At 33.6% G+C, this 23583-nt stretch overlaps 4 protein-coding genes across 4 annotated transcripts; all 4 read left to right on the plus strand.

Annotated features, from left to right (window-relative positions):
* Positions 1-2015: 2015 nt before the first annotated feature.
* Positions 2016-4606, plus strand: LOC149896827 (uncharacterized). Its single transcript, XM_090117068.1, has 3 exons — positions 2016-2024; positions 3622-3834; positions 4190-4606. Exons 1-3 carry the CDS (start codon positions 2016-2018, stop codon positions 4604-4606), a joined length of 639 nt encoding a protein of 212 aa, XP_089973194.1.
* A 308-nt stretch (positions 4607-4914) lies between these two features.
* On the plus strand, positions 4915-19753 carry LOC149896828 (proton-coupled amino acid transporter-like protein pathetic). Its single transcript, XM_090117069.1, has 13 exons — positions 4915-4929; positions 5098-5393; positions 6497-6661; positions 7444-7588; positions 7977-8107; positions 8565-8649; positions 9230-9380; positions 14532-14729; positions 15589-15694; positions 16837-16950; positions 18883-18982; positions 19337-19428; positions 19675-19753. Exons 1-13 carry the CDS (start codon positions 4915-4917, stop codon positions 19751-19753), a joined length of 1677 nt encoding a protein of 558 aa, XP_089973195.1.
* Positions 10198-11121, plus strand: LOC149896829 (uncharacterized). Its single transcript, XM_090117321.1, has one exon. The coding sequence runs from the start codon at positions 10198-10200 to the stop codon at positions 11119-11121; it is 924 nt and encodes a 307-aa protein (XP_089973447.1).
* Positions 11157-14363, plus strand: LOC149896830 (uncharacterized). Its single transcript, XM_090117320.1, has one exon. The coding sequence runs from the start codon at positions 11210-11212 to the stop codon at positions 14228-14230; it is 3021 nt and encodes a 1006-aa protein (XP_089973446.1). The 5' UTR covers positions 11157-11209; the 3' UTR covers positions 14231-14363.
* Positions 19754-23583: the final 3830 nt, after the last annotated feature.

Genomic DNA, 23583 nt, shown 5'->3' on the forward strand with positions numbered 1-23583 from the left:
TTGTCTTAAAATATGATAGGAAAAAGTCAAATTTTTAGAGCAGAAAAAATTTGATTGCTCAGGTGGCTAAGAAGCTAGGCGTTGCCCCGGTTTGGCAAAACGACGCGGCTTCTAATCCGGCCTTGTGCTCGATTTTTTCTATTCTTTAAAAACTTTCATTTATAAAGCACGTGAATGCTCTAATAGATACTAAATATTAATTACTCTTTTGTTCTTACAGACGACTCAAGAAAACGAACCATTAGATCCAGAAACGGATAGAACGTTCGAGAAAACCAAGTCCATATTGGGAGAGGCGCTCCGAGCAAGATGCAATAGATATGACAGGTGTGTCAAGCGTTGTGTAAAGAAGAGATATACTTGTACTGTTTCTTGTAGAGAAGAATATGATGTATATGAAGTATGCGAACAGGTCACTGTTTGCAAGAAGTGTAAAGGAAAGACTATGCCGCCGTATTGGTTGTTGTAATAAAACACGGCATTTCTGAAAAGGAGTTTTATTTTTACTTATTTAAATAAATACCTAATCTTTATGCAATTATGCATGTTGCAAAAATCCAAATAACTTATCATAGAAATACACTTTAAAATATGTATATTGCCTCGATGAATTACTTATATACTATTTACGTAACGTAAATAATTATAGTATATACGTATAATATAGTATATACGTAATTCATCGAGGCTTTGTCTAGATTTTTACATAAATATAGTAAACAGAATCCCAAATCATTTATTTTCAGAATAAATTTCCACAAATTTTGATTCAGCTTGTGAAAGGGATCAACTTGAAGTAAACTGTCTTACTTATAACGAAAATAATAACTCTGATCCAAAACTTACCCTTACCCTTATCATTATCAATGCTCAAATATTTTATTGTAGTAAGTTGAGAATAAATATAGATTTCTTGAAGAAAGTAAAAATAACTTTTTACTATTCGATTTTTCTTTAGTTTCACTTTTATTAAAAATATGATATTGGTATTAACATTCAGAATTACTGTACATAAAATTTAAAAAAACTAGCTTTCTGCGCGCTTCGTCCACTTTGTAGAAAACTTAACAAATGATATGCTAAAGCCTTCCCGAAGAACTACTGTATCTATTAAAAAAAATATCATCAAAATCTGTTGCGTAGTTGTAAAGATTTTAGCATACATAAGTATTTTTTTATAGGTAGGTACTATGTAGCGATGAGGTCGCATTTCCCTGTTTCACTTTCATGAGATAAGCCTTAAATTCACACCTAAATAAGATTAAATTCTACGTCTTATTCTAACCTGAACTGAAACTTGAACCTATAATGTACAAAGAGTTTCTAAATTCATCTGGTATAAAACTTGGACCGCAACCACCAAAGAGACCGGAAAAATGTATGTAATAGCTGAAACATAGATCTAAACGACAACTTCACAACAATATTATCTAAGAATTTTCCAAAGCCACCTCATGTTCAAGATACAAGAGCTTTCTTTAAAGAAAATCCCATTTTCCTATTACATGAAAATAAATACAAATGAATGCACGCTCCGAGTATTCTTTAATATTTTCCATATTATTGGATTATACGATTCCTGATACAATGCAATCGAAGTCACTCGAACATAACCAAAAGCCATACTTGAATCTTGTTAGGGACCTACATTGATAAAATATTTTACAGGTACGTACTCTCTTACATATAATATGATTTTTATTAAATACAAAGGAAACATTTTTGTATTGGGGAACAATAGTAGCAAAATTTTACAATGAACAAACTAAGATAAGTATAAGTACATGCATTGTGGCGTTTATGTTAGATGAATATATCACGATACACATTACACATACCTATTTGTTTTATTACACATACCAAGAAATAACTATATAAACCATACAAATAAAAGCTTTAAGAAAATACCGTATAAATTCAAACTATAACTCTTCTTATATTTATTTCTTAATTTCCAATAATTTGATAAAAAGTGCAAAGCATTCCGACTGGCTTATTTAATAAGGCTCTATATCATGTCGAAGGTAACGAGATTTTAATATCATTAAGAGAACGGACACCATTATACACTTGGTGTTAAAGATTATGATTTTCTCACAACATATTCCTAACCAGCTGCGCTCCGCGGTGTCACCCGCGTGGCTCCGCTTCTGTTGGTCATAGCGTGATGTTAAATAGCCTTCCTTGAGAAATGGGCTTATCCAACACCGAAATATTTTTTCAAATCGGACCAGTAGTTCTTGAGATTAGCGCGTTCAAACAAACAAACAAACTCTTCAGCTTCATAATATTAGTAAGTAAGTATAGATTTATTCTTTAATGATCGGGGCCTCTAAAATCCCAAGTCCGGCCCTCCTCTTGAGACATCCAAAGAGATGCCACGGAGTGGAATCTCTTTCGGTATGCTTTAGAAAACTATTGAAGTAACGTTATATTAGTAGTTGAAATTGTTATCGTTATTATATGCATTATTATTACCGGATCCTTGATTTTTGTCGCATGCCTTTAGTTTAGTTTCGTTTATCTATAGATACATATTATTAACTAATATCGGAAGATTTTATCATACTTGTTTATTTTAATGTGTAATAAGTGTTTATAATATTAAGCTAGTTTTTTACAAAAGCAAGAAAAGCGAGTACTATATAGACAAATTTATATGCTCTAGCTATGTTCTTATAAAAGACTAGCTGTGCTCTGCGGTTTTACCCGCATTGCTCCATTTCTGTTGGTCTTAGCGTGACGATATGCCTATAGCAACAAAAAAATTCAAAATCAATGGTTCCTGACATTAGCGCGTTCTCGCAAACACACAAACAAACTCTTTATAATATTAGTAAAGATTTGTAATACGGATTAAGTAGTTCTGTATTACAAGTTTATTTGTAGTGATAAAGGTACAAATAAACAAAAACCTTATTTATTGTATTATAGTAGGTATACATAAATTATTATTAATATGTATAATAAACAAACAGATTGAAACATTGTTACAGCGGAAACGAGCCACTAACTAAAATAATTTTCGCATTATGTATTTTCAATCACAATTAATCACCATAAAAATAATTGGTCCATTTAATAGATTTATAAATTAACTTGATTAAAATCCATGGAGCAGAAATATTTGAATTGAATCAAAATTTTCATTTAATTTTGTTCATTTCGAATACAGTTTTCATTGCGAAAGGTTAAAAATATGACGAAATTATTTCATATTAAATTTTTGGTTTTTCTATCCTACTTTTCGCTTATTGTAAGTAATGATTAATTTATTATACAGTCTTATTATATAAAAAGAAAACTGACTGACTTATAAAAGTATTTGTTTTCTCCAATCTCCGTGTAGAAAACAAATACTTTTATAAGTCGTGTACTAATTTCACCAATACCTGAATTTTATCTGAAATCCCACTTATTTATTAAAGTGAAACTTCTTTGTGTGCGTTGAGAGTAAAACTTCAAGGTTGCTTCATGGCAATATCGTCACGTCATGGAGTAAGGCGATGATTTTGGTATCTTTGAATCTCGCCAAAGAAGTTTCACTTCTGACACGCATGCTCGGCAAACACGCCCCTTTTTCTATCTATGTATTTTCTATCTAATTTAACCATTTTTCAGAACATCAATGTGTCCGGTAAAACAGAGAGTCTGCTATCACGTCTGTATAGAAAAGCTCAGAGTAGCAACCGGCCTCTTATCGTGATACTCGACAATTCCTATTTGAAAGAGAAACGACTGGAACAGCAATACGTGAATCCTCTGATAGCTAGTAGCGATGAAACTGCTCATATACCACCTATGTTTGGATCTGCACATAATCCTAGACTAGAGGTAAGCACTATTACAATCTTGAAAATTCTCATCAAAATCACGCATAACTTAAACATGACCCAATTAATAAAATTATCATCATCACATCTTTTTCGGAATTTAATAACACTTCTGGAGGGTTAAAATAACGTCTTCAAACAGTATTCAGTCCAGTGTGGGAAAATGATGGCACTATACGACCCATATACCTATAACTATGTCATAATCCCCCGATGGAAATAATACTGTTTCAAGAAATCATAGTAGCCTCCCAGTCTAGTCACAAAAAAGCCATCACGTGATACTTGAAAAAACTATACATACACACATAAACATATATTTGAACATATATATGTGTTGTATATCAAATAATTAGTTACAGGATAAGAAGAATCGGAAGCTCTCAACAAGACCACCACCAACCAGACAACCAAAGACCAAACCAAAGAACACCAAGAAGAAATCATTCCGAGCAAGAGACAAGGACGATGGACAACGTGACGTCAGATCACCAATAGTTAAAAGTCTTCTCCGCATTTCAAACGACCTAAGATGCGATGCCAAAGACGAATGCGTTGATGTATGCAAAGGCAAATACATTGGTATTAAAAAAACATCATGTGTGGTCAAATGCGAAGTTACCTATGAATGTAAGAAGGAGGAAGATTCGTGTAGAAGTGCTGAATGCGAAATTAATTCTTGTGAATCAGATGATTGTGAGGAAAAGACAGGCAGTACTAAAGGATACGCTATATCGGATGAAGGACCGTGGTGTAAGAATGGACGTTGCTAAATAAAGAAATTACTCTTGAATTTGAGTTTTATTTGATCAATATTTTCAGATTTAATAAGTAGGCACCTCTAACATGCATCCCTTGCATCCATCAAAATGAAATAAATAATAGATAAGAAGTTAAAACTTTTTAATAGAGCAATCATAGACTAATTTTACCTCCCATAAACGAAAAAATTAAGTGTCAAAAGTATTAACGTCACAATATTCAATCATATTGTGTTACGTAATTTATCAATAATATAATTTCTAAGAATAAAACAATGGCACGAATTAAAATGTAGATAGCTATTGATACAAAATTTCGGATGTCTTCTAATAAGGTAAGTACTTTTAACTGTTATGCATGTTCAATCTGAATTATCCTAAAAATCTATTGGTGTAAACAGGCGTAGAGCATTCTTTCGTTACTCTTAGTGCGTTCGAAAATATTCTATGCAATGTTCTGATACTGAACAACACTGAATACGAGTTGCCGTTTACACTAAAAGATCACGAAAGAATGCTTTTGCAAACTCGGACGAGTTCATCCTGTACGAGTTCATCCTGAACGAGACATCCAGTACGACTTAGTCCCGTACGAGTTAATCCCGTACGAGACAGTCCCGTACGAATTAATCCTGTACGGGAAACTCCCGTACGAAATAGTCCCGTACGAGATAGTCCCGTACGATTTAATCCCTTACGAGTCATTCCCGTACGAATTAATCCCGTACGAGAAACTCCCGTACGAGTTAATCCAGTACGAAATAATCCCGTACGTGATAGTCCCGTACGTGTTAATCCCGTAAGAAATATTCCCGTACGAGACAGTCCCGTACGAGTTAATCCCGTACGAGACAGTCCCGTACGAGGCAATCCCGTACGAGACAGTCCCGTACGAATTAATCCCGTACGAATTAATCTTGTATGAGAAACTCTCGTACGAGTTCATCCAGTACGAAATAGTCCCGTACGAGATAGTCCCGTACGAGTTAATCACGGGATTAACTCGTACGAATTAAACCTGTACGAGAAACGCCCGTACGAGTTAGTCCCGTACGAAATAATCCCGTACGAGATACTCCCGTACGAGTTATTCCCGTACGAATTAATCATAGTCCTGTATGAATTAATTCCGTACGAATTCATCCCGTACGATTATATCCCCTACGAGTTTGTTTATTGTAAATACACCGTTACGTATTATTACGTTACGTATTCCGCCCTGGCTTACGATTTCTCTCCGAACCATCTTCGTTCTTCTAGGAATATTATAAAAAAGAATCAACGAAATTGGATAGATCCCGAACAGCTAGAAACAGGAGAATTTATAACGTACTAGCTTTCCACCCACGACTTCGCCTGCGTTTTCACAGAAAAACCTGCATGTGTTAATCCAAGTTACCCCCTACATGTGTGCTAAATTTCATTGTAATCGGTTCATAGTATTTGCGTGAAAGAGTATCAAACATACATACACATAGGTACCATACAATATATCCATCCTCACAAACTTTCGCATTTATAATATTAGTAGGATAGGATAATACAGTTATTTTTATAATTTCCAGAACGTCCCACACAAAAGCAAAAGGAATGACGCGGAAATCGAAAATAAAGTGAGAATTTTAACAACAAATTTTACCAAAGTTTTTATAGCACAAAATAAACGAACGCCTACTCTTTGTGTCCGGTATAATATGTAAAATTATTTTTTCGAATATAATATGACGTCAAACGGAAAATTTGTAGATCTACAAAAAGAACAATATCATTTATTTATTTATGTATTCTTCATTTCACAATATACTATAAAGTTTAGAATATAAAATATAGTTTTCAAGCAACCAATGCCAAGCGGAAAGTTTTACAGTTGCAAATTTGGAAAGATAAATTGCACTATAACAGTAAGCAAATATTACAGGATGATGATATCTCCTCTCTCTGCACACTACATGAAGAACTAACAGGATACCTACAGCGTGTTGAAAGCACTGCCTATGAATTATATCCAGGAGTGGAAACTATCGATTATGACTTCACTGCAGAACGACAGAATCTTTATGCTACTAAGTACATCTAAATCTAGTACATACTCATCATTGATAGTATAAAGTAACTTCGAATGCTCTTTTAGATTAAGAAATCTAAATATTTTTTTGTCGCTTTTATAACATTGCTGTTGCTGCTCTGCTCCTATTAGTCGAAGTTTGATGTTTTATACATGTATGTTTCTCGATTATATCGAAAGATAATTTTTCTATTAACACTATTGGTTTCAATGGCGCGTTCAATTGATCAAACAAAGTCTTAATGTTAGAAATAGATACAAGGAAATTAGTCACCGTTTAAACTTATCAGATTTTGATGGAACCCAATTTTAAAGTAGCCTTTCTAGTTGTTTATCATTATGATAACGTAGTAGCATGTGAAAAAATTATTTTAAGATATTCTGCTTCATATTATTACGCTAATTACATACAATAATATTCACTGCTATTAAAATTCTCGCACCAAAGGATTAATAATTTTACTGACTTGTTAAGAAAATCAATGTTTGAAACAAACGTCTCGACGATATGAATACAAAGTTATTAGTAAATAAGGTGTCGCTGAAAATCAGCTTTCATTGTAAAATGCTGAGCGGCATTCCTTTTAACTTGTAAGTTTTAGTAATTAAGTAGTTTGTCAGTACATAGATTGTTAATTTTTAATGTACCTGGCCTGCTTGCTTTTAAAAATTTTATTATTTATTATTATTAGTAGTAGTAGAACTTTAGTAGTCGTAGTAGTAACAGAAGTAATAGTAGTAGTAGTTACAATGGCTTATATTCAAATGATCTATCTATTTTCAGCTTAGTCGAGTCAACAGCACATCTAATAAAAGGCTGTCTAGGCGCTGGTATATTAGGTATCCACGAAGGGTACATGTATGGAGGACTTTGGGCTTCATTCTTTGCGACATTGGTTATTGGAATTTTAGTGCCATACTGTACTTATGTAAGTCTTGGTGATGTTTTAAATATTTTCAAGTAAATGTCTCAGAATACTGAATAATGAAAGAGTTTTATGGATCTTCTTGTAATGTGTTTTACAAATAAATAGGTAGGTACGCTTGTTTACTAGCTCAAATCTATGGAGAATTGGAAGAATTTATAGTTACCTTATTGTGTACGTTTTATATACCTAAAGAAATAGTCGCTAGTTTGGGCTTCAACTGGGTTAACTTTCTACTGACAAAAGAACTTAAGTTTAATTAAGTTTAATGAATCAGACAAACAAAGGAATCAAATAATCCATAATATAATAGGATATCGGAAGAACAGAATATGATTGTAGGTGTCCCGAGAATTTACTTATGTTAAAATAAACCACATATTTGTTATAGATGTTAATAAATTCAGCTCAACAAATGTACAGTCGGTTGCGAGTAGCAAGACTCTCATACGCTGATCTCGCAGAAGCAGCGGTAGCAACTGGTCCATGGTTGTTCTTCAGGAGATATAGTAAAACGTTTAGGTTTTATACTTTCTATATTAACTAAGTATTAATATTGGGATTGCGATGAAGTTATTATGGAGGTTATTATTGGTAGAGTAAAACTGAACCGATTCGGATGAAATCTGTTTACGTATATACCTATTTTAAGACGGTGGTATATAAGCATTGTTATTTCATTTGATAAGCAAATTCATGAATTACGTATAACTACGTACATGTTAAATTGTTAAAACTATCATGTCTAATTATTTAAAATATTATAACAATTGTATCTGTGCATTGTGCAATAAAGTGTTTAATTGTTTTAACTAGATGTCTGCTTGCGGCTTCCCGTGGGATTAGCCTATGTCTTATTCTGGGTCTTCAGCTACCTACATACTAAATTTCATTATAATCGGTGCAGTAGTTTTTATAGATGATGTGCTTGAAAATTCGTATCTTTCGACTCTCACATGAAATTTCCTATGTCTTACAGATATTTTGTAGAGCTATTATTATTTATGGAATTCAACGGTACGTGCTGTGTTTTTGAAATAATGGCGGCGAATACGCTTAAACAGGTACAAATAATTACATATATGATAATATTATATTTCCGTTGTATTTTGGAACAAATATAAACCCGAGGCTCCTTCAAGTCATTTCATGCTGTCAAGACCAATTATTTGAAAAATAATTGTTATTTTAATCGTACAATAATTATATGATTATATCTTTACCTGTATATTATATAATAAACTAGCGGTCCGCCCCGGCTTCGCCCGTGGTACCTACATGTTTAAACTATCCTATCTCTCAAGTTGGATCGAACTGCGCAATGCACATGGTATGCGAATTTTATTATAATCGGTTAAGTGGTTTAGGAGTCCATTGAGGACAAACATTGTGACACGAGATTTATATACATATATTAAGATAAATATGTAATTAATTTTCAAATCCAAAAACAAAAACTGTTTTTCCATTTACAATTACACGGACACGAAAATATCAGTGACAATTTAAATAAAATAAAAAATAAATTAAACTTACAGACATATCAAATAAAAATTGTAATAAGAATCTGCTTTCGCGCTTTCAGGCACATATTTAGTGAGCATTACTGTTTTTAATATAACATATATAATCTTTATGTTACAGAGTTTGGAAGCTGTATCATCGCACATGAAAGGCCTGAATCTTGACATTAGTATCTATATCATGATGATTTCGATACCTTTAATACTTCTCTGTCTAATACGTAGTATAAAGTATTTGGCGCCTTTTTCTCTCATTGCAGATTTTTTCACTGGTAATTCAAATTCTATTAAAAAAGCCCCATCAAAATCTGTTGCATAATTTTAAAGATACAAGCATACAGGCACACAGACGTCGAAAATTGACTCTAGTTTAAACGTGCATTTACCTGCATCAATTTACCTGCATTTTAATTCCACAATGTCAAATTATTTTAGTGTAAACAGGCGTAGAGCATTCTTTCGTTGTTCTTAGTGCGTTCAAAAAGATTCCATGCAATATTCTAATACTGAACAACACTGAATTCGTGTTGTTTTGATTCGTTTTTGTTTACGCTAAAAGATCATGCTCTTGCACTAGCTCTAGCTCTATATAATAATAAATCATTTATTCTCCTCAAAAACCTTATAACTATATTAACAAAATTTGCACGTAAACATAGACGAAGAGGACTGGTGTCTGCGATAGGCCGTAGCCTGTAGTGCAGATCGCCAGGCACTCCCCAAGTCGAACCGCTTAATGTAGAGAATTTAATTAAAAGAATAAGAAAAGCTCTATGTTCGTTTCATGTAAATGAACCGTAATATTATCTAATAATAATTCGCACAATCTATATTATGTTATTGTTATAATATGTTCCCTAATCATAACACATGCGACAATGTTAGTTAAAAAACCGATTAGCCGTTGCGCCGGGTGGTCGTGTCGCACGTCGCGTCCGTTACCGCATTTAACTTTTACGAAATTGTTTTACGAAAGTATGTAAAGTTTTCAAATAAAAATTCGTGCAGGACTATTGCGACGATCGTGCAGTCTAGTGTATATAAATAGTCGTCTCGAGTTAGTGTTTATCGTGTTTAAAATTATATACTATGGAGTGTCAAAAGTGTAAAAAAACTCTATCTAAAAAAGGAGCTCATTTCGTGTGTCAAGGCCTCTGTCAAGGTACTTTTCACAAAGGATGTGTAAAGGGTCTAGCAGCCGATCTAAAAGCCGGCAAAAACCGCATATTTTGCAACAATTGCGAAGAAGACGAGTCCGAAGATGAGGAGGGAGAAGAAGTAAAACAGGGCCTTCAGCAAATCCTAAAGGACATACAGAAAAAAGTTAGCGTTATACCCGGATTGAAAAAGCATTTGGATGACATAAAACAAAGCATGAGTATGTTGTCGGAGAAATACGATACCTTATTAGCGGAGCAGGAAATTTCAAATGCAAAAATTAATAAACTTGAAAAAACAGTAACATCAATTTCCAATAAATGCGTATATCTAGAAAAGTGTAACATTGCCTTAGAACAAAAAGTTCACGAAATTGAACAAAATACGCGAAAACACAATTTAGAGATTGTAGGAATTGAGCAGGTGCCAGGTGAGAACGTAAAGGAAGTAGTTAATAAAATAGGAAAACTATTAGATGTTAGCTGTGACGATATCGAATGGGTGAGGCGAGGCCCGCAGCGAAAGCAGCAGGATGATAAACCAGCCCCCATCACCGTGGGCTTCAGGACCTCTGGAACTGGCACCCGTGACAACTGGCTGGCTCAGCGCCGCAAACTCTCCGAGGTTAACAGCAGCATGGTAACAGGAGGAACAAAACTGAATAAAGTTTACATAAACGAAGATCTAACTAAAGCCACACGATCTCTACTATGGAATACGAAGAAGCAGCTCACCGGGTCCTACAAATACATATGGGTGGTCAACGGGAAAGTACTCGTAAAAAAGGCTGAAGGCGACAAGTCCTCATGGTTGAGATCCGAATCTGACATACGTGATTTACTCAAAAATAAGTAGGTTAATGCGTTAGTATATATAGGTATTTAGTTACCTAATCACAAATTACTAATTATTCTGATTTAAATTGTATAAATTCACCATTATAATGACCCTTCTAAATAATATCGAATCCATATCTGAGGATTCAATAAACGCCGTTAAAGTAAATAGTTTTGATACATGGATATCTACCATACAAAATACCTACAATAGCAAAGATAAAATATGTTTGTTGCATGTCAATATTCGCTCAATGAAGAAAAACTTTAGTGAACTTCTACTAACGCTGGAAAGTTACTTAAACCATATCGATATACTGATTGTAACCGAACCAAATATAAACTTTTCTATGTTAAGTTTTTATAATATAAAAGGTTTTAATATAAATAGTTATACTCGTGAGGGACGTAGCGGGGGGGGCGTGTTGGTGTATTCGCGGGAAGGGCTCCGCGCACAGGTTGACAACCGAGCGCGCGCTATTACCATGCGAGCGGCGGAGTGCGTTCCCATTGTACTGCACCATAACGACGAGATATTGCACGTAATAGGTATTTATAGGCCGCCAAAAATTAAAAGACAGGATAAAATTGTACATTTTCTTGAAGACTTACATACATTACTTGAATCTTTTCCGAGCAAAGAGAACGTAATAATCAGCGGGGATATAAATATTAATTTGTTAAACAAAGAAAATAATCATGTCATTGAATACGAGACCATAATGTCAGAGTTTGGTTTCACTAAGTGCATCGATAAAGTAACGCGTAAAGAAATTGTATCAGAAAAAATTGTCGAATCTTGCTTAGATCACATTTACACACGAGTACCTATTACGAGTACTATCAACTCTGCTGTTATTGAACATAAAATATCGGATCATTATTATGTAGCTGCATCGATACAATGGAACCGTGCCTCCGCCGCGCGATACGAGGCCTCCACCCTGTCGAGGCCCCTCGCACCTGTGCGCCGGCGCGTTCTTGACAACCGTCTAGTAAGGGATAAACTATTGTCTACTGATTTTAGTCACTTAATGACTATTTCGTGTCCTTTAAAATTGTATAACGAGTTTTCTAAGTTATTTAATAATATATATAACGACTCTTATAAGACTAAAATAATAAGGCCTAGCAATAGAAATAATAAAACATGGATAAATTGTAATTTAAAGAAAATGCTACTAGAAAGAGATAGACTATTTAAAATATGGAGTAACGAACCAAAAAATATGTTAAAAAGACTTGAATACACTAAATACAGGAATAAATGTACAAAAACTATAAATAGATGTAGAAATGAATACGACAGACAGAGTATATTAGACTGTAATAGAAATATAAAAAAACTGTGGGAAAGAATAAATATGTTAATGGGGAAAGAAAGATCTAGTCTAGATAGTTTTATACTTAACAATATGAGTAAACAGGGTAGTACCAAAGAAATATGTAATAACTTTTCAAATACTTTTACAGACGAAATTTCCCAAATAAAACATTCATGTAATGATGTCTGGCTCGATAGGAAGGACTATGTAAAAAAGGCAGACGTTTGCATGAGATTACAACCTGTTAGCGAAACACAAGTTAAAAAAGTTATAAGTAATATGAACATCAATAAGGCACCAGGTAGTGATTTAGTGCGCATGTCTGATCTTAAGATTGTAGTGAACCAAATAAGCCCAGTCATTGCGAGATTAATTAATATGTCAATAAAACAACATATATTCCCAAACAAGTTAAAAGAAGCAATAGTTAGACCAGTTTTCAAAAAAGGAACCCGTAATAATTACTCTAATTACAGACCCATTGCTATATTATCTAGTGTAGACAAAATTATAGAAAAATGTATTATTAATCAACTCAGTAATTATCTTCAAAAAAACAGTATATTAAATTCATGTCAACACGGATTTCAAAAAGGAAAAAGTACAAACACCTTATTATCTAACTTTACAAACGAAATAAATTCACACCTTCATAATAAAAACTTTGTTGTAACAGTGTTATTCGATTTTAAAAAGGCGTTTGACACTTTAGAAACGAATACCCTTTTAAACGCAATGGAGGAGTGCGGGGTCGTAGAGCCCCTTAACAATTGGTTCCGTGACTATCTTACATCACGATCTTTTAAAGTTCGAATAGAGGACACTTTCAGTGACGGGAAAGCGGTTCAGTGCGGAGTCCCTCAAGGTTCAGGCTGCGGGCCTGTGTGCTATCTTATGCACGTAAACAGTCTGTGTGGTGTATTGAAACATTGTTCAGCACACATGTTCGCAGACGACTTATGTGCCATGCGCGCGGGTACGGACCTCACGGAGACCTGCCGGCTCGTACAGACTGATATAGATGCAGTAGTCAAATGGTCACATGACAATGGAATAGTCTTAAATACTGATAAAACTAAGCTTCTAATCGTACATTCACCATACCTACCTCTCAGTCAAACACATTCCATGTTCACCCACACTTTTGAATGCATCCATAATCAATTTAAAAATTGTATTTGTAAACCGATTGAACGCGTGAAAACTGTCACATATCTGGGCATGAGGGTAGATGAACATTTTTCTTGGACTACACATATAGACTATATATATGATAAATTAAAAGTATTGTTAGGTAAATTCTATCATATAAGTTACAAAGTTCCTATAAAGACTTTAAAATGTCTGTACATGGCCCTTGTGGATTCAATACTTAGTTATTCTCTTGATTGTTATGGACTTACTACTAAAACTAACTTAAACAAATTAGAAAATATGCAAATTAGATTCTTAAAACTCTTGGTGAGTAAAAAAATAAAACATAAATATAAACATAACTATAGAATGCTATTTAAATTTTGTAATATTCTTCCAGTCAGCCTTAAGCACAAATATCTTCTTGCTGTAAACAACCATAGCTCTATTCCTTCTCTTAATCTGTTAAATACCAATCATACAACGAGGTCAGTGACCTCAGGAAAATATGAAGTACCTAGAGTCAACAATTATTTTGGAGATCGAACTCTAGATAAACGTTTACCATATTTTCTCAATAGCTTACCAGAGTACATACGAACAGAAGCAAATATTCACAAATTTAAAAGATTATTAAGGAAACACCTTCTTCAGTCAATAGAATGCTAAAACACAAGCTCATAAATAGATATACCTATTCACTTAATATTATATTTTATAACAGATAATAATATGATATAATATATTTAGTTATAGATAGATATATAGATATTTTATATAATATATTTAGTTATAGGCTTGATCCCACAGTCAAACTGCATGTGCAGTTTTGTGGGACTTAGACTTAAGTTATTGTAATAATTTGTAAGAATAATTCCAATAAATAATAATAAAAAAGTTTGTTTTTTTAGTCCATTACCATTGATTAAGTCAACGGAGCGTTTCATCTAAATCAATATTGCTCTTACAGCTGTATGCGTCATTACAACCATGTACTATAGCATCTCCATCGCTAAGGACATTCACAAAGTCCCCGCGTGGAAAAGCATACATGGCTTGCTCCGTTTCTGCGGCGTTTGCATCTATAGTATCGACGGCAGCGGTGTATCTCTACCAATTGAGAACAACATGAGGCGACCACAGTACTTCAATGTCGTGTTACAATGTGGTAAATACGGCTTTAATTAAGAGGGTTTTTCAGTGATAGGGCAGGATTGGATTCACTGATTTGAAACTTAATCTTGCAGTGTAAAATCTTATGGGACTTTCTTGTTATGGTTTACTTTTCGACTCGGACATCTCAAAAGAAGGATATTTTGTAATACATTCCTTATCCTACTATTATTATAAATGTGAAAGTTTGTATTTTTGTTTGTTTGATTGCTACCCCTTCACACAAAAACTGCTGAACAGATTTTCATGAGACTTAGCTAAAAGCCAAAATCCATTCATATACAACTCAAATTAGCTGTATAATTGGTTAATTGATCAAAAATGCCTGTCATTTCTACCAAAGTAGTTGAGCACTTTTTCTGTAATGGGTATAAAATCTTAAACTCGCGTCAGGACACGTGACCTGATCGAAAAAGCGTAAGACGGATACCATTCCAAAATAACAAACATGCTCAACGTTAATAATCAATTTTTCATTTCTGCCGGCACTCCCGGAGTGCAACCTGTCTTTTTTTTGTTTTTATATTTCGTTGAGATACCAATTTTTTTCTTATTTATCATAATGAAGTGAAACTTCTTTAGGCGGGTTGAGTGTATAATTCCAAGGTCACGTCATGGCAATACCGTCACGTCATGGAGTAAGGCGACGATTTTGTTATCTTTGAATCTTGCAAAAGAAGTTTCTCTTCTGACACGTGTGCTCGGCACACACGCTCGAACAAATTTCACACAAATCCGATCAGCTGTTTTTGCGTGACAGTGAATCGAACATACATTATAATTTATATAACAAACTTTTGCATTGTATATATTATTCTTATTAAAACATCCCGCAACAATAATCTATTTTTCAGGAATGGCGGTAGTCGTAACGTTTGTCACTATAGTCGGTTTCTTTGGATACTGGGCGTGGGGTGAGCAGTGTCGGACACCTATCACGATACACATGCCTTTGGATACGTTAGTATTTTATAATAAACTAGCTTGCCGCCCGCGGTTTGGTCCGTATTATCTAAAAACAATATCCTAAAACTATACTCGAGAACGATGAAAATCGGTCCTGTAGTTTCTGAGTTTATCACGAACACAGAGACAAACTGGCAGTCAACTTTGTATCATAATAATGATATCTTATATATATATAAAAATGAATCGCAAAATGTGTTGGTAAGCGCATAACTCGAGAACGGCTGAACCGATTTCGATAATTCTTTTTTTATTATAATCCTTGAAGTACGAGGATGGTTTTTATGTAGAGAAAACGTAAATATGTACCACGGGCGAAGCCGGGGCGGACTGCTAGTTGATAAATAAATAAAATATCATAACATTTTAATTAATTTATTCTTACAATAAACTAAACTAGTCTAACTAAACCAAGTCAACAAATTCAATTCAAAACCGCACAGACAACCCTAGTTTTCAAATGAAGCTCGTACAAATTTTTACCGAGATCAAATCTAGTTCAATATTATTTCTATGGTTTACCACATCAACTTACTTCACATCATATTATATTTATGAAATTGTCAGATCAAATAACAAATAAAATAAAGATATAAAGAGTAAAGAGAACCTTACCGTAAATACTATGTTTATTTCACTAACAAATCTCTTTTCTTTGAAAGATTAGCCTTGTTTGTCCCGTCGTAAGACTATTTTTCTAGGAAAATACAACAGTCAGCATTCCTAGATATATTATTATAAAGCTGAGATTGTTTGGATGAACACGCTAATATCAGGAACTGCGGGTCCGATTAAAAAAAATAATGTCACTGTTAGATAGCCCATTCATCGAGGAACCTACAGGTTCATGTGATGTCATCACGCTAATACCTATAGGAGGAAAACAATACGGGTAAAACCGCGGGACACAGATAGTAGTCAAATAAAAGTGCTCTAGCTCTTAAAACATTGAAGTTCAAATCTACATTCCTTCATCAACATGCCGTTATGTTGCAAAATTAGTTAGGAATACTATTCCAATGAGTTATTATGTTACAACTACCTCAAAGTCCGAACTACAATAGTTCCCAACTAATTATCGCAACATTCTGCTCTATTTGAGCGTAACATCTGCGCCATTATAAACTGTTTTGCAGTGTACCAATTATCATGCAGTTTCTGTTGACCGCATCGCTTGGAGTCACATTTGCTGTGCATTTCTGGGTGCCTTTCAGGGTAATATGGCATTACATAAGCAAGAGGTATAGGAGGCAAGTTGCGTAATTGGTTTCATATATTTTTTAAACTAAAGGCTTTTATACTGACTGCATCGCTTTAAAATACAATATGGAAACCTCGATGTGTAGCCAATGTTTTCCATTTTTATTACTATTAAGTATTTTCTTTGGAAGACTGGAGTAAAAACTATTGGGATATATCATATAGATTCATTTATTTCATCTATAAACAAAAGGCTCGTATTCTTTTCTAATCCCTCTATATGTGTGTTTGAAGTATCTTTCCGATTGTCACTTCAAATAATTTCCTTGATACCTCCTATAATGGCCGTTCCCAATATTCAAACTACGGTTATAGATAGACAGTTATCTCCGATAGCTAGTAAGGTTCTATCTATGGTTCTATCTATCGTAAGGTAGATACGATATTGGGAACGGACATAAATAGTAGATGCTTCATGCTACTACGTGTCCAATGCTTTGAATTAAATCCAAGCATTTGACAACTTAGTTTTCACCTAAGCTTGCTGAAAATCAACACGACTCATACACCGCAGCTTGCAATTGAATCTATCGAGCGAGGCATCTTCTTGATTAGTCAATTAGAGAACATTTGCTCGAACATTTGAAAAGGAGTATATCACCTTGATTGCTTTAGGAATTTATCTAAATAAATTATCTATCTAAATAGAGCATAATGTTTACTGCAATAGCTGCTTTTTTCGAACAAACTTCATTAACCCGCCATTGGTGACCTCATATGTCTGTGAGACCGGGCAGTTAAAGAAACCCAAATATTTTTGTCACCGTTTATCGAATTGCACTGTGGTTTCGAGTAGCTGCCTAATTTCGCGCCCCCTACCCTACCCCTACCCCACGACAGCGACGCGGGCGCACGTTACTGAGTTTTGGCCAAAACCCGGTGCGTGAGACCGGCGTCACCAACTAAGTAAGTAAAATGGTTATTGTGTATTTTTTTTATTTTACTTATTTTGATAAAGCTATTGTTGTAATTTATAGTTTAATCATATAATTCTATTATTAGTAAGCGTTTTGCTAGATTTGATCGATATTTTACAAGAAATTCCGTGTTTTTTGTTCAAATTGTGAACACTGTTTCAGCATGTCTTACGAAAGTAATCAGTGTCATCTCGAGGCTCTTTTGCAAGAAGCAGTATCTGATGAAGACAGATTACAAACGTCATCGGAAAGTGAATCTGGAAGTGACTTCGAACCAGATAATTTCGAACCAGATCGCACGTAGTACCAATAACTTGCTCTAGTTGTTTGGCTGTAGAAGATGAGTGATTTTAGTATTGTATATTTTTTTTTTTGGTCGAAGTATTACCATTTATGTTACTTCATTTTATGTTTTCAGTGTCATAAGACTGACTAAGCCTAATTTTACTGTTAAATAATTAAGATTGATGCTTTATTTTTGAGTTTTAAAAAAACATTGTTAAAATACTTGACAATTTTAGTTATTTCAAAGATGTTGTCTTATGCTAATAAAAGAGATTTGATTTATTAAATACCTATGTTTTATTGACAATAAAAGATCAAATTTTATATCTATCCCAATGAAAAGTAGCATGAACCGTAAATTACAGATAAACTCGTAGTCAAAAACCCCGGTGCGTGAGACCGGGGTCACCAACGCTGTAAGTCAAATTCACGTCACCAATGGCGGGTTAAAAGGAGGAGATTATGAATACAACTTATTTTTTGGGTTTTTACTACAGATCTTTCAACTGGGTGAACCGAATTCGATAATTCTTTATTTGAAAGCCTTTGCATTCCTCTCAGTCCCATTTAAATTTTGTCAAGTTCTGCCAATTTTAAGTCGGTTTAGTTTTTTTTACATTTAAAATAACTATTTCCTAACTAAACTCATCTTTGATAATGAATTTTTCAATAGTTTATATTTTTTAGAGATGTTAGATAATTTCAATATAACTATTGCAGGAGGCGCAATTTTTGGGAGCGTTTCTTTAGAGTTGTGCACGTCATCTTATTGTCGTGTCTTTCTGTTGCATTTCCGAACCTCAGTAAATGGATGATTTTTGTAAGAACGTTTTTAAAATACAAACTACATAATTTTAATAGGAAGTAACAGTAAGCATAACTAAAACTCATTCCTTTCGTATTCCAAAATATAAGCATTTAAATCAAACTCAGACTAGGTATACATAGTCACCACTTTCATTCATTTCTTATGTTTATAATAGCAATATTCCTTTGAGAAGCTAAGTCAAATTTCATTGATTTTTATTATGGTTAAACTAAAAAACTAATGGACCGATTTACAAAATAATTATTGAATTTTAAATGTTAACCGAGCAACGCGGGCTATATTTATTTTTTATCTGACACAAGAGTTACTTATATCTATAGATAAAATTATAATAATTTGTTCTAGATAGGAAACTTCTTCATGGGCTTCGTTGTTTTCATCTTGCCTGCTTTCATTGATACCTTGGTGTCGTGGAAACAACCTTCTGTTAATAATAAGTATGTGAAATTGATAATATACGTAATATGGGAATAATTTATAATATGTAATAACTGGCAATTATGAATGAAACTATTAATATTAAATATTTCAATTTTCAATTATAGAACGTTATTTAAGGCTGTTTTCTCAAAATAAATACTTAAATATATTAATTAAACCACAAATTAAACATATACATATAGTAACAAAGAAGGGAAAAAAACCATCAGTATGTATTTCCTATTTTATGTGATGTTTTACAGTTTTCAGCTATTCAAGAATTCTATAATCATGGGATTTGGGATCACTTTGTGCGGTGGAGCGATATATACTTATAATTAAGTTGTAATTTATAATGTAAATAAAATATATTTTAAGTAAATAGTGTTTTATTTTAATCCTTATTGAATAGTTGTTATAATATTATGATTATTGAAATCAGTGCCATCTATCGTTAAAACGTGAAATTAACTTAGTGTGATAGGTTTTCATGAACCTTTATTTCAATATAAACTTAGAATATTATGTTAGTTCACAATAAATTCGATAGATGGTTCTTAATACAAAATCTTTATTGAATTACATCATTCCTTGTAATATTATAAATGCGAATGAATTTGTTCAAAAAGTATTGGACAGATTTGAATGTAGCTATACAGTAATATAATTTAGGTTATACACACGTTTTATAACAGAACTAGCTGAGCTCCGCGGTTTCACCCGCATTGCTCCGCTCCTGTTTGTCATAGCGTGATGATATAGCCATAGCCTATAGCTTTCCTCGATAAATGAGCTATCTAACCCCGAAATAATTTTTCAAATCGGAGCTATATGGGACCAGTAGTTCCTGAGATAAGCACGTTCAAGCAAACAAACTCTTCAAAAAAAAATATAATAAGTATTAGTAAAGATAACTTATAACACATGAGTTATAAATAAATACATACTGATTCAATTTGTTATTTGGTTTCGTCCCGGCACAGATTAAATCACTTTTAGTGTTATAAGTTTTAACTATGACTAGCTATCGCCTGTGCCCCTCGGTTTTACCCGCATTGCTCCTGCGTCATAGTATTAGTATAGATGTGAAATACATAACCAGACAGAGGCAACCAGGCTTGAACTAACTAACAATATTTTCAAAGATCTATGAATTTATACACAACCAGTTTTTTACCAGCGATGTCGCTCGCTAAGATAATTCATGAGATTGATATGTTATGGTGGATCCTAAATGTGTCCTCACATTTAGGCGTAGTTCGATCTCTCGAGAGTTGAACAGCTGTTTTGTGTTTTGCCTATTTTATTTTACATTTTAAAATTAATCTGAGTGAATCTTAGGGTATTGTATTAGTTATTTTGCAGATAAAGTGCTTATAACAGTATTGTTTGGCGAAAATTCTTACTTTGGCAAGGTATTGTACTCTTTTTTACCAACGGCTAACTACACTCAACGACTTAAGTATACTGTTGGAGATAAAGTATTTCAATATTCTTTAGAAACATTTTAAAAGTTACACCTAAAGTTAATTAATAAAAACATAAAATGCAGTGCTCAGCGTGCAATAATCTGATAAAAAAGACGAAGTCATCTGTTCCAAGTCTAAGTCACAACATTTGATTCAGAGAATTCAGAATGCTTGCATTAGATATTGTTTAATGTCCCACCTAGATCTCACATCACACCTTTCCTAAACTCAGCAAATATTCTAAATATGAAAGGGAGACAAAAACTATTTATGGCTTGCCTTCTATTCGATCTCTTGAAGACCAAACGCCCAGCTTGCTTATTTGAGAAGCTTATGTGCGGCGAAAAGATGGTGGTTGTAACCCAGTAAGACTCGGAACCAACATTTTCTCTGTACCAAAACACAGAACTATAGCCTTCCGCGGCAGTGTCAAGTACTGTGCAAGAAAATGTTGGAACGACATTCCTCCACCCATGCGCAACATTTGTAGCAAATTAAGATTTAAAACTGTTTATCGGGACCACCTTTCAGGTATCCAAAAATCTATTCAATAATTTTCAATAGTTTTTTTTAATTTATATCTATTTATTTTCCTCATTTGCACAGTTCTGTTTACTTCTGCTGTATTTGTAGGTACATAATAATATTATGCAATATTGCCAAATTTTGCACAAGATGGTGGTTGTAACCCAGTTAGACTCGGAACCAACATTTTCTCTGTACCAAAACACAGAACTATAGCCTTCCGCGGCAGTGTCAAGTACTGTGCAACAAAATGTTGGAACGACATTCCTCCACCCATGCGCAACATTTGTAGCAAATTAAGATTTAAAACTGTTTATCGGGACCACCTTTCAGGTATCCAAAAATCTATTCAATAATTTTCAATAGTTTTTTTTAATTTAATATATCTATTTATTTTCCTCATTTGCACAGTCCTGTTTACTTCTGCTGTATTTGTAGGTACATAATAATATTATGCAATATTGCCAAATTTTGCACATACTTCCTTACATTAATTCAACTCATTACTACAAATTACATCTACTACAGACTAAGTATGACAATTCAGTATTCACACCATACCCCAACCATACCCCAATAATTAGGACCACGGTCAAACCTATCATCAATCATTATTGTCCCCTTAATTTATTCAACTGACAACAATGTTCATAAGAAATTTCACACTAGTTTCTTTAGATGTTGATTTACGCGAATTATTTTGAAGTGAAACGCTTTAGGCGCGTTGAGAGTAAAATCTCAAGGTCCCGTCATGGCAATACCGTCACGTCATGTCGGGTGACGATTTAAGTATCTTTGAATCTTGCCAAAGAAGTTTCACTTCTGACGCGTGTGCTCGGCATACAGGCTTTTTTTCATATCCGCAGTACAGGTAAATTAGCTTGGAGAAATTTTTGCATATGTAGTGGTGTGTATATTACTCAGATCTTAGAGCGCGTTTCCACTATATCGTTCTGGCCTATACAAAAATGTTTCGATATCCTAACATTACTATTTAATTTTATACTTATTCCTAGCAACACTTTTATCAATATCATCAATACATATAATAAAATTCTAGAAAAGTGGTGTCTGTACAATGAAAATATGTAAAAAAAAATTAGCAGGGGTTATTACTAAATCGATCCCAAACCCAAAACTGTTGTTAAAAAAATTTTTGTCTGTTTGTCTGTTTGTCGGTTTGTCTGTTTGTCTGTTTGTCTGTATGTTTGAACACGCTAATCTCAGAAACGGCTTATCCGATTTAGATGCGGTTTTCACTAATATATTGTGGTAAGCTTCATTTAACATTTAGTGTTTATTTCATGTCAATCGGTTCATAAATAAAAAAGTTATGACCATTTAAGTAATCACAGCGAACATTTGCTAAGGCATTCTATACATGAATTACTTTATTACGTAAATTATACGCTAAAGTTATTCCTTGACATGTCCATTGTCCAGATGATCATATCGAAAGTCCCCAAGCGTGGGGGGGGGTGGTTATGCTGAGGGGGTCGTAGGGGGGGTCAAAGGACCTTTATTTAGATTTTTGCTCATAAGTCTAAAACCTGCACAAATAGCATTATGGTTACTTCTAGGTAAATTTTCTATATAAAAGGTCTTTGAAATTATGTCGTAGGTATTATATTTTTAACCCCCGACGCAAAAAGAGGGGTGTTATGACCGCTATGTGTGTATTGCGTGTCTGTCTGTGCCACCGTAGCTCGCTAACGGTAAATACGAATTAGATGCGTTTTTTTGTTACATTAGTTCATAGTTGTTTATTATATTATAAACAACTAATGTATATGGTGAAAAAAACGCATGTTAGTTGTTAATGTAGGTTATACCCAAGTGATATATCAAATGAAAATAGACGACATGTCAGAAACAATTAGTCATATTTTATCAAAATTGGTTCATCCATTTATTGGATAAAAGTGGCAATAAAAGTTGTCAAATATACCTAAGTGGCATATCAAATGAAAGGGCATGACCTGACGTGAGAAGTATAATGAGGCATAGGTATTTAATCAAAATCGGTTCATCCATTTATTATATAGAGGGGTAAAAGTGGGAATGAAAAAAACGAATGTTGTCTGTTATACCCAAGTGATATATCAAATGAAAAAAGACGACCTGTCAGAAACAACAAGTCAAATTACATCAAAATTGGTTCATCAATTTATTTGATAG

This window comes from Colias eurytheme, chromosome 27, assembly GCF_061535395.1.
Source record: "Colias eurytheme isolate Ceu_HAF_F1 chromosome 27, ilColEury1 Martin Lab GWU primary, whole genome shotgun sequence".
NCBI lineage: Eukaryota > Metazoa > Arthropoda > Insecta > Lepidoptera > Pieridae > Colias > Colias eurytheme.